Source organism: Podarcis gaigeae (genome assembly GCF_964106915.1).
Source record: "Podarcis gaigeae genome assembly, chromosome: 4".
Classification (NCBI taxonomy): domain Eukaryota; kingdom Metazoa; phylum Chordata; class Lepidosauria; order Squamata; family Lacertidae; genus Podarcis; species Podarcis gaigeae.
Window position 1 is genome coordinate 47,396,104 of NC_139677.1, and position 12,544 is coordinate 47,408,647.

The following is a 12,544-nucleotide window of genomic DNA, read 5'->3' on the forward strand; positions in this document are numbered from 1 at the left end:
TATACTAATCTGTAAAAGTCACTGGCAGGTCTATCAAGTTATATAAATAATGTAACTATTTACATAAATTAGGTTCATTTCAGTGTAAAGGAAACATCAAAACAATGTAAAAAAGTTAAATATGTTGTTTTTGCAGCTATTAAAAAACTTAATAATGATGTAAACAAAATCCAGTCATAGTCACTTGACTGATCTTTGTTCCTGACCACAGATGAACATGTGAACTACGGCCATTTCCTTTTTCCTTTTTTGTTTTTGTCAGAATACTCTGACATCCCTAGTGGTGGACAGCTATCAGGAATAGGGCTTTCTCAGTTATGGGTCCTCATTTGCGGGACTCCTTTGGTTACATATTCGACTGGCACCTACCTTGATGGTTATTAGGCAACAGATAAAAACACTTTTATTCAGCCAAGCATTTAATAACTATTATTGTTATTGATGTTTTATGACTGTGATAACCCTGTTTCCTAGAGATTATTTTTCCTATATTCTTTTCAAAATAGTTTATTGTTTTACTATGGCATATATATATATATATATATATATATATATATATATATATATGAAGTAAGTAAGTAAGTTGTGAGATGCCTTCAAGACTATTCTGAAAGATGAAATATAAATGTTTGAAACACTTAAACAAACACAGAGAGATAAAACAATGTAAAAACCCTACAGCCAACTTTTGCAGATTTTCCAACATTTCTTTCTGATCTTTGAAATCAGTGGTATGGATATTGTTGAGAGCATCTTCCTTCTCAGAAAGCCATGCATCGAAAAGACCCTTAAGAAGAAAAAGAAAATCCTTTAGTAAGACCATACACAAAGTATTGTTAAGCAAAGTATTGTTATTATTAAGAAAGCAACAAATGCAGGGCCGGCCGAATACATTTTGGCACCTAAGACAAGCCACAAAATGGTGTCCTCCCTGCCAGGGAAGAAGGAGTGAGTGAAGGCCTGCCTCTGGAACAAGGGTGGGAAGAGACCAACAGTTCCTCCTATTCGCCAAGAGGCTACTGTAGAGATGGCATTGCTGGGGATGACAGGATGCAGCCAGCAGATCCAGCTTCCAAGGAATGCACCACAGCTGCCACTGCCACTGTGGCAGCAGCAGCAACAACAACAGTCAAAGCATTCCTTGGAGGCTTCATCTTGCCTCATGGATGGGTTGGCTCTGAACAAATTGGTACTGCTAACATTCCTCACCTGTTCTTCAGTAAATTGCAGCCATTTTCGAAGGACATCTTGGAGTAGAAACCAGCGATCCTCTGTCCACCTGCAAATTGTAGCCCAGCGGTCTCCTAAATGCTAAAAAGAAAAGGTAGAACATTGTAAATATGCTATAGTATTGCTTTAAGCTCAATCATTTCACCTGGCGCTGAATACATTTGAGAAAATAAGCTGTAACTTTTTCAGTAACATTCTAAGGGTCCCTATAAGTCCATAAAATATACGGCCTTGAGGTCTTGTTTGATGAAGCACATTACTGAATTGCAATAATAAAATTAATAATAATAAATAATAAAATTATAAACTTAAAAAGATCAGCTAGTACTCTATGAAGTATATTAAACATTGTGCATAAGCGTACAATGCTTCTAAACACTGTAATGTTGAAAAACACATGTAAAAATATAACTAGTAACTGCTTACCAGCTAATTATATTAGTTTATTCTCTTTTTTCTAATCTTAGCAAATTTCAAAATATGAAATAACCCACTGAGACCTTCAAATTAAAAAGTGTATAACAGAGTTTGTATTTCTTATAGCAGAGGCATTTATAATTAGATAGACTATTATGAAGACGCTGATGTTTTGGATTACACCAGGAGCCTAAACATGTGGGCAGAAGCTTGTATGTCAAAAGCCAGCAATAAATCATACAGGGTAAGTGAACTGTTTATTGGAAGAAACATGATCTGCTCAGGAGTGCCAGCAATTCTTCTTTAGCAAGTCTTGCCCCATGTGGCAATTGCAGAGACTAAAGGTCTCTGCCTTCCCACAGCTGCCTAAGCCTCCTCTCTGCCTCTCGGCCTCCCTCTGATTCTGATTTTTCCTCTGCCACACCCTATTACCTCTTCAGCTTCCAAAACCACCTCCTCTCAGTCTCCTCCCTCTGACCATTCATCATCACCCTATCACCAATCCCAGGACTCTGAGTCTTCTTCCCTTGGGGGTTCTCCAGTTGGTACTGCCCACCATTTGTCTGCATCAGTCTATAACATTGTAATTACTTGTAGCAGCCGTTGATTCTAAAATATGCTATGGCCAGAATAAGGCTACACATCCACATGATATGGCTGCCAGCCTGCCTACTCTGGCAATGCATAGCAGCACCAGATAAGAACAAGGGCACTGCTATGACTGCTTTCCTATTCTCTGCGGCTGAACAAGAATCCCAGTACTCCTGGAACAAGGACAGTGATTTATAGAAAGGAATGGAATGTGGCTTTCCACCAGACAACAGTTGTCAGAAGCCTTTAGCTTCACCCTTCTGACCACTTGGAAGCTTTTCTCCTACTTTAAAGGGTTCTTCCACAGATGCATCGTCATCATTTGATGGCAGGCAATTATGTGCACATTTGCCGGGCCATGAAATCTTGCACCTCTGGCAAACTATCATCTCACATTACACAATTTCCAAACTGAATGCTTTGGAACAGGTAATTTCATATACAGTGGTACCTCAGGTTAAAAACTTAATTCGTTCTGGAGGTCCGTTCTTAACCTGAGGCGTGCTTTCGCTAATGGGGCCTCCCACTGCTGCTGCGCTGCCAGCGCATGATTTTCATTCTCATTTTGGGGCAAAGTTCTTAACCCGAGGTACTACTTCTGGGTTAGCGGAGTTTGTAACCCAGAGCATTTGTAACCCGAGGTACCACTGTATTCAGCTACCAGTTATAAAGTATACTGTCATAATGCTGTCAGACAAGAAAGCGCAAAGTGAGGCATTAATTCTTTACTGTCAAAAGTACAGTTACAAGTCATAAAAAGGCATGCCCATTAGTCCTGCGTCTCTCAGCTACTCCTAGGTTTGCACCCGATGAGGCAGTTGCCTCAGCAGAGAGGCACGCCCCCAACCTCAGCTTATGTATCTCCTCCAGCCAAGCTGCACACAAGCAGGCGAAGACTCCGCCTTAGTGTAACCTTCTGCTCCTCCCACTTCAATCCGCTTCATGTCCTGGGAGACAGTGAAGCAGCAGAGGTGAGGGCAGAAGGAGGTGAGGAGGTGTGGAACCCCTTGACTCTACATCAAGTATTTTAAAAATTCTAGTGATATACCTGCTTTGCATGCTTCCCTGATATACTACAGTGGCATGCTGTGCTTCATGTTTCCTTATTACTGTTCAATTTATTTGCCCTTATTTTAATACTATGACAATTTATGTCTATATATTGCACACTTCTCTGAAAAAGGTGTGTGCGTGTGAGTGCATACGCCCACCCACACCTATATATATACACATATATAGACTTGAGTCAATTTCACTTTATATGTATAAAAAAGTATTCCACACAAGGTCTGTGCTCTCTCTTTAGAAAGCGTGTTCTCCTTCATGGAGAGCACGTGTTACGGTGGGGGCCGCCAGGACACTCCAAAGTTGGGGGCGGGCTAATTGATCATTGGCCACTGATGTGATTGGGGCTTCCCTTGTTGTTGGGAAGAAGTTAATGTTGCCATTTGTTGATTGACAGCCAGAAATGCTAAAACTCCTTGCACGAGGCTAGGGCTTCCTCTTTTCGACAGTGCATCGGATTGCCCGTCCCCCCCTCCCTAGAATTAGGATTGTTCGCTTTGACCTTGCTATGCCTGTCATGGGGCCATCTGCTCTTGGGGCAGGGGCCCGGTAGGAATTTTGTCCATCTGGCTGATTGGCTGGGGCCATTTGGTTTTTGCCTACTAGGTAGCAAATCGTCACAACTTGTAAGGTTGCAGTTAGGCATTGGTTTATGGTTTGGTTGGTTGAGGGGCAGTGGTTGAGTACCTGCCCTTGGTAGGTTGAGTGCCTGCCCCTCTAATGCTGCTGCTGCAAGGGATTCCGTTAAAGGAATTGGGGGCTAACTATTGCTTGTCCACTCTGTCAAGGGGGCTCGGCCCATAGCAATGAGATCCTGGTTGCATTTGGGGTGAGGGCAGGTTCCCTGCTCCGTCGTTACCCCCAAGTGTATTCCCCTATTCTGACTTTCGCATCGTGCGGAATGTCAGTCTGTCCCCCATGGTGGGGTCAGATAGTCGAAACCAATGCCTAAGTAACCACTCACAAATTTGTATTTTAATAAAGTTGTGGCCAAAATTATGCCAAAAATCTTAAACAAAAAATTCTGTGTGATGTGTGAGTTATTGGGGTGGCCCTGGGGACCTCGACACGCAACTGTGTTCCTTTAAACTAGAAGCCAGCACCAAGTGAAACGATTAAAGGACACTCAGACTTGGCACTTTCTTTGATACAATACTGCCCAATTTGCATGCTGGAAGAGGCTTCACATGCTACACCAAATCAAAACAAGATGACAAAGTCTACTTGAAATTAGCATGACTTCAAAGAGAAGCAAGAATTACACTGCTCCGAGAATCACATATCAACTGTTTGACAAGATGCAAAGTGTTGAAACAATCAGACTGATCGATTAACAACATTGGTAAGAATTATAATTCAGTAGCAGAACAATTAAATATTAGGGGCTTTTGAAGTAATATTTGGTAACATCAAATAATAATCAAATCTCCTCTTAAGTAATATTGACATGAAGCAGGTGCCTTCGATGTACTCTTTCTAAGAGCCTGCTTTAAACATTTTTGTTTAGGTAAGCCTATTCAGGCACATATATGTTGGTGTGTTTTTAACACTTTTTAGTTTACTGTTAATTCTAATTATGCTTTAAAAGTTATAAATTGCTTGCTTTTCACTTTTTATTGATAATATTTCTTGTAAATTTCATAGAGGTTTTATTACAATCAAGCAGTATATAAATTTTGTAAAATAATATTTATTCAAAAGCCGTTGAAAATGTCTCTTTAGACATTTCTTCCTAAATTAGCCTCATTTGCCTTCAGTGATCTCAGCACATAGCCAAATCTGACATCATGACACGTCATAACCAATAATTGTGGTCACCAGAATTCCAAAGTCATTGAGATCATTATTTGACTGATCCAAGATGTAAAATCTAGCTGAATGCATCATTCTATTCATTGATTCTTACTTGACAGGCATATGACTGTCTCACGAAGAAGATAACCCACTAATAAAATAAGAAAAAGACAACCACAATGGTGGAGGAGCATCAATAGATAGGAGAAATGAAGCTAGTGAATAAAGAAAAGTTTATATTTGCACAGGTAAGATTTTGGAGGGAAATTTATGCCACAAACATACACATACAGGAAAAATATTTACTCACTAGCAAAGGTATTTATACTCACCTCCCTGGCCTGAAACTACACTACAGTTTTAGCCATACATTTATTTATTTTTTGGTGTTTTGTTTTTAATGTAAAAAAATAGCACAACAGTCAATAACGAACTGGGAAAGCAATCTTCAAAACAAGACTAAAAACTAAAGTAAGCTAGAGCCAGATAATATCATTCAGAAATCAAGGCAAAGGCCTGGCAAAGATGTTTTAATATAGCCAAAAACAACAACACCCTCCAACCCCAGAAACAACAACTAGAAGGTTGTTCTTTCAGTGTTGTATTTCAAAGGTGGGTGCCAATACTCAGGTTCACACAAAACGCACCTCAGAAAGAGGTGGGACACAAAAGGTGGTCTCCCCAGCTGATGTCATTGGACAGGAAAGATGATACAGTCCTTTAGCTTTCCTGGTCCCCAGTCAGCAGCACACTGAGCTTTGCCCCTCCTCCTTTCAGTTACCGGCAGCAACACTCAACACTGATAAGTCAGGGGAGCAATGCTGTCCCACCAACTGCTCTTGTATCATTCACATACAAATGGCAAAAGATTCCAAACCTCTAGGTAATTTCCCTTTGGTTACTTGCAATGCCTAGCCACACAACTGTAGTTAAGAGCCTGTTCAAGAATTCCTTTAAGGAAAACAGAGTATGAGTGTTGGGTGCACACCTCTCCCTTCACCACATGGAGGAATTAAGCCAATGAACAATGAGAATTATTTTAAAACACATGCAAAAGGTATCTGGCCATCCAATAAAGCCTCCCCCTTCCCAATTCTTTCAATGACAAATCCAGGTATTTTTGGCTCACTGCCCCTACCCCTTTGTGGGATCGCAAAGTCCACCTCAGCACTGCCTATTGGAAAAGGGTGGCTGCATTGCCTGAGCACTGTGGAGGAGCAAGAACAAACAGCAGGATGAACCTGATGCTGAATGGGAGGTGGGTTGAAGCAGTGGTGGAGATGAGGATGTCAGAATGTTGGTGGACAAAGCAGTGTTTCTAAAATTTTGCTGGACCAGCAAGAAGCTGGAACGATGCCAGGGGCTTCTGCTGTTTTTCTTCACTAGTCCCTCCTCCCTGCCATAAATGCATCAGTGACAGACTCAGTAATCACTAGTGGCAGAACTAGTGGTTTTAGGGACTCCAGCGGTGATGGGTCTGATGTGTGGACCCAAACAGATGGCCAAACATGTGAACCACCACTACAAGGCCTGCATTATTCTCAGGAAGAAACTGGTATAATGTGTTCAAATAAGGTGGCATGGACAGCTTGATACTTTCACCCTGTGTGTGAGGGAGGAGATGAGTGTGTCCAAGACTCTTTACTGGGTTAAGAGTTCTTCCTGGAACATTAGCATTTCTAGTGTGATCAATTCCTCCTTCTTATATTAGCACTTCACCCTTCAGGCTGTCATACTGAGATAAATGTCTCCAATATGTCCAAGGCATAGATGGGAAAGGAAAGTAATAGTTACTCAGTCAACATGCTATATACACTTAAAAAGATCAAGATTTTTATATACACTGAAGTTCATGATGCAAGAAAAAACAGCAACAATTCATTCCTTTAATTTATGACAAGTTCTTATGACAACAGAACTCTTTGCTGTAGAATGTGTGATGCTATTTGTCACAAACATACCACTTTAATAATTACCTGAAGTTGTTGTTCTAATGCAGCCGTAGCTTTGTCTCCACTAGCTTCATCTACTACAACAACCATATGTGTGAGGGAATTAACCTTGACTTGTTCCTGCTCCAAGGCTTCTTGAATGGCCTAAGACAAAAAAGGAGGGGGAAATCACACACACACAAATCACTTATGTGTTGTTACATACTTTGATGAAGTAAGCAGACTAGAAGTAGGGGGGGGGGGGGAGACAATATTGTGAACAGAACTAGCAGAAATGTATGCCTTTACAGTGACACAGCACTTCTATTTCCTCTCTCCCTCTTGCCCCCGCATCTTTTCCAGAGGGTTTCCTCTGATTTTGAGCATGCAGGGAGGGAAGCTGCATAGGGGAGGAGACTGGAAACTTCCGGAAATGTTGGGTATCGCCCAATATCTTCCTCATTTTCACAAACCTTCAAGATACGCAATCCTAAATATTTTTACTAGGCAGTATAATTGCAATCCTTTACACACTTACCTGGGAGTAAGCCCCAATTAACTCAATAGGACCCACCTTTTGTCAAGGGCACTCCCCAGCCAAAGGAATGCACACGCCAGATAGTTAACTCTTTATTGTCAAAGCTGGCACTTACAGTCACTTCTATGGCTCTGAATACCCCCCCCCCCCAGTCTAGCATCTCAGCAGCCATTCCCAGGTCTGCACTCTATGGAGCAGTTGCAGCAACAGCAGACAAGTCCCCTTCCACAAGTTTATGTACCTTCCCTCAATGGGCTGCATGCATGCAGCCCAAGACAATACCTATGTGGAAAGCTTCCTCTGCTCATACCTCTTCAATCCCCCCTGGTTCTGGGAGACAGTGGTACAGGAGTGGGTGGGGATGCACCCAGCCCTACACTTGCATGACCTGCCTCCTCCTCCTCTTCTTCCGACTGATCCTGTGCTCCACCTCCCAGCTCTAAAGCTGCCTCTGATTCTTGCCTCCTACCTAGCACAGTTGTCCACAATTCACTGGCCTCCTCTCCTGAGTTGCACACCAGCCCCACTTCCCTCTGCGCACACTCATCTGTGTCCTGCCAGTCCCTGACACCTTTGAGTAAACACGCACAACATTATACTACAAACATTACAATTACTGTTGTGCTTAGTGAATATATATCCATGTGGTATGGCTATAAAGATGTTCTAGCTGCCTGTTTCAGAGTGCAATAATAATGTTTCCCTTAAACAGAGTGTGTGGACTTTATTCTTTCTCTGGTGGGAATGCTTTTTATTAGCACTCATGAGTCTGGTATTAAATGGTTATACTGTATTGACTTCTGAGGAGCTTCCTTTGATGCTTTTCATCAGCTGAGATGTAGAAGTTTGCCTAACCATTGCTCAGCTCTTTTATCCAATTGCGGCCAGCGGGGCAAGGTGTGAATCAACCTAAAAGTCCTGGGACCTATCACAGGTTTTTGAAGGCTTTGGGGAAAGGGAATATAATCAGTGCTTTAGGTATTATAATTACTTTCATTTCTTTAATCGGGGACTAAAATCAAAGAATCACAGCCCCAAAATGGTAAATAAATGCATAGCATAATTAAATAATAAAGTGTACCAGGACCAAGAAAATTGGTCGCTTTCGTACAGTAGCTCTTCACTTTCTATCTACGGGATAGAATAGTTTCACAACAAATTATAAATTAAATTGTGAAATGCAACAAAAGAACCCAAAGGATATTAGAAAAAGCAGGATTGTTCAAAGGTAACTTTCCAAACTCTCTTTTTGTCCAATCTCCATCAGTGCTCCTGCTGGGAGAGGAGAGTGGAATTTACAACAGAATTCATTCCTGCAAAATTCAGCATATACAGAGGAAACCAGTATGTTGGATGGGATGCAAGATTATGGTAGCTTGATGTATTCAAGAGAACACTGTCAACATATATTGTTTTGTAATATCATGTACCATATTTGATACTGTCTAAGAAATGACTTATGCCAAGGAAATAATGGCAGTGTCACCATCCTTCACCAGAAAGAAAGAATAACTTAATCTCATGACACTTAACCTGGTTTGCAACAACATATATACAGGTTACACAATTCAGTATCCTGCAATCATAAGCCCTGAACCAAAATTGATTTGTTTACATGTTCAATATGTTAATCAGACTGAGTTTGAAAATCAACAACTTCTAGCAGACTCATGTTTCAACCTGCTGCAAATTTTCACATAAAAACCAAAAGTTATGACTTGGAGGTAGAGTTTACAGTTTATTTATTTGAATTAATATTTCTATATTCTACTCTTCACCTCATAGAACATTTATTTTCAGCCATGGATGCTGGGACTGGTGGCAATTCTTCCAGTCCCTGGTGAGGAAAGATGCTTAGATGGGGCCTGGAAGTGCCTCCAATCACAGCTGCCTGCCCCACAGCAAGGGCTATTTTTGTGTTTGAGAAGGGGACTTGAGAAGAAGGGAATAGAAATAGTGCTCAGCCCTCACCAATTATGCTACTGTTCATGAATGAAAGTTCATCTCCTGTTCATCTTTGCACTATAAATGTAGATTAACTATGCTATAAAGGGGAAGAGCTTGGTACATAATGTACCTTAGCTCTCTATTGGACAGTTAAGGAAAACACACTGAGGTTAACAGCACTTGATCAGAGTGAATACACTGTTTCCATGTCAATGGCGTTTTAATTGTCTCCCATAATGTCAGTGGCACTTACTGCTAATGTTAAGTGGCACACCTTCTACTAGGGATAGCATTCAAAGTAATCCCTTTTGTTATGCATTTGGTAACTTTATTTGCATCCCAACCTAGTGGGAGAAACATTATTGTTGGTTGGAAAAGATTTAGGTACCAGTACTTCAGAGGACTTAGGGACGCGGGTGGCGGTGTGGGTTAAACCATAGAGCCTAGGACTTGCCGATCATAACGTAGGCAGTTTGAATCCCTGTGACGGGGTGAGCTCCCGTTGCTCAGTCCCTGCTCCTGCCAACCTAGCAGTTTGAAAGCATGTCAAAGTGCAAGTAGATAAATAGGTAACGGTCCAGCGGAAAAGTAAACGGTGTTTCCGTGCGCTGCTCTGGTTCGCCAGAAGCGGCTTAGTCATGCTGGAAGTTGTATGCTGGCTCCCTCGGCCAATAAAGCGAGATGAGCGCCGCAACCCCAGAGTCGGCCACAACTGGACCTAATGGTCAGGGGTCCCTTTACCTTTTACTTCAGAGGACATGCCTTTGAGGGCAAGCCAAGACTACCACTTTCTGACAAGAAATCAAATATAGTTACAGGAGGGGAACCACTCCTCATATAGAAGGTCAAAGGGATTTTGGAAGTCTCATTGATCTCTGTATCTTCCAGGATGTACTTTTTAGATAACTAGACATTCTGGTCAGCTCATAGGCTCCAGAAAATGCTTCCTTCTGTACTAGAAGAATGTTAAGATTAATGTAGAAGCCCTGGCCTTAGGAGTGAACCATCTGATTGATTTTAGTTTATTTAAGTGAATGATCACTATTTTAAGGTCTGTTTCCCCTATCTGGGTTAAGAAAGAGAAAATGAAACATTAGGAGCTGAGCCAAGTGTTAAATTTGACAGATGAGGCAAATAATGCAGACAAAAAAGTAACCATTAATGCAGCATTTACCTTCAAGGACAAAAGAATTAATCATCCTTTTCGGGAAGGAAATAAAAGGTTACAAAACACATCAGAGAGGAGTGAAGGAAAATAATTATGGTGATGGTATTAGATAACAGACCTAAAGAGAAGCAGACATTTTTGCTGACCTCTCTACCTACAAAAACACCATGGATCCACTAATCCAGGAATCCAAACTCTTCCCATCGAGCTAATACCCTGTCTCAACAGCTATATGTGAATGGCATTTCCACACTGAAATTGGAACGTATGAATGCAGAATAGGTTAGGTGCACAGGAGAAACCTTGCTGTATCATTCAGGCGAAATTTGTGTCTGTCATCTTCATTATATAATTTTTGGCAAAAGCTAAACACATACTTATTTACCCTAGCTTTTTGACACCTGACATGTGTAGGAGTTACCTTATTTCTGTGGTTGTAAGTAGTTTTAAACTGTTCTTAACATTGTGTTTTAATTACTTTAACCAGCGCTGTGACCTTACAGTGAAATGAGAAAGGGGAGGAGGAGGTGGAGAAAAAGAGGAGGAGGAGGAGGAGGAGGATCTGGTTCATGAAGCCAAAATGTTTCTTTGCCCCTGCCTTAGAGAACTACTGAATCTAGTCAGTGGAAGAAGAGAGCAAGGGTATCTCTGTGGTCTGTATGGCACACCTGGAACTTAAATGTGCATAAAATGTTATGACCCTTTCAGATTGCTTTGCTAAGATCAATATGTCCAGCAATAAATAGGTATATGTATGTGGGGAAACTAATTTTTATGTACCGCTATAAGTGTGATATTCAGTCAAACACTTCCCAGCCTATTTATGAATAGTATATTAATTGTCGTTCTATTTTAATTAGTCATGAAAAGTGAGTTGCATTCATTTATAATGATTTATGTATTTTATTTATAGGAGGAATCAAGCTGTCAACCAAAGTAAACCCATTCACTCAAACTGGATATAAGCGTAGGCTTGCAGTCTTTATGTATAGCAGAAGCTAACAACAACAAAAAAGACAGTCGTACTAAAGTCTATTGTTCACTATGTGCTAGCTCATTGTTTTTATAATTAAATTCATTTTTCAAAAACATTCCACATCTTTTCCAATACAAAGGCAGGCACTCAGTTAGAATACTTTACAGTGCTCGGGGGCTGCATGCTCAGAGTCCCAGCACTGCTAATGAGATTAGAAATCCCAATTATAATAACTAATAGTGTCGATTTGCAACAGGAGGACTCTAGAAGGAAAGTACAAGATAGCAAAAGAAACCAGGGGAATAATAAAATCTGAAATGTTATTATTGTGTTTTCCAGTAAATAGTATATTGAAATTCCCTTTTCCCTTAGCACCCCAGCCCACTTTTTATTCTGTGAATAATGGCTGTGTGAAAGAAAGAAGAAAATGATGAGCATCCTGGACTTATTAATAGAAAATCCAGAATTTCTGTGTCATGTTCTGAAGGTTTTGTTCAGTTTCAATCTAGATTTGCTTTTATTAAATGTTTCAATTTCCCAAAAATACTATGTTGGCATTTTCTCAAATATATATATTTAATTTACATATCCAATAGAAACAAATGGACACAAGAAATTTATTGACTTTGCTTACCTTATGCTCTTCTACCTGCCGCTTTAAGTCCTCCAAATCAGGTCCCAAGGGCTCTGACTCTATCCTTTTTGTTCTTTCTTCTGTTTTAGCTAACCATTCAGAGAGTTGGCTTAGCTGCTGATTCTGTAAATCCATCAGAACGCGGTGCAAACTGGGGAAATATGTTTTTAAAAGCACAGCAAGTTAAAGTCAAGCAGATGTAACATATGATACATCTGTCAATTTTTTACCATAGGCCACAATTCATTGTTTA

General features: G+C 40.6%; 1 protein-coding gene and 1 long non-coding RNA gene across 21 annotated transcripts in view; one reads left to right on the forward strand and one right to left on the reverse strand.

The window, feature by feature from the left end:
• The window catches only part of DMD (dystrophin), a 991,104-nt gene that overhangs the window by 597,993 nt on the left and 380,567 nt on the right, over positions 1-12,544 (reverse strand). For all 20 annotated transcript variants that reach the window (XM_083734089.1, XM_083734109.1, XM_083734093.1 and 17 more), the window contains 4 exons: positions 12,292-12,442; positions 7,074-7,193; positions 1,210-1,311; positions 680-787 (listed from right to left, as the gene is read on the reverse strand). In XM_083734089.1, coding sequence (XP_083590215.1) covers positions 680-787; positions 1,210-1,311; positions 7,074-7,193; positions 12,292-12,442 — 481 coding nt within the window. The remainder of the gene's footprint in view (positions 1-679; positions 788-1,209; positions 1,312-7,073; positions 7,194-12,291; positions 12,443-12,544) is intronic.
• LOC310842606 overlaps positions 1-12,544 on the forward strand; it is a 438,867-nt gene that overhangs the window by 244,392 nt on the left and 181,931 nt on the right. The gene's annotated exons all lie outside the window — the stretch shown is intronic.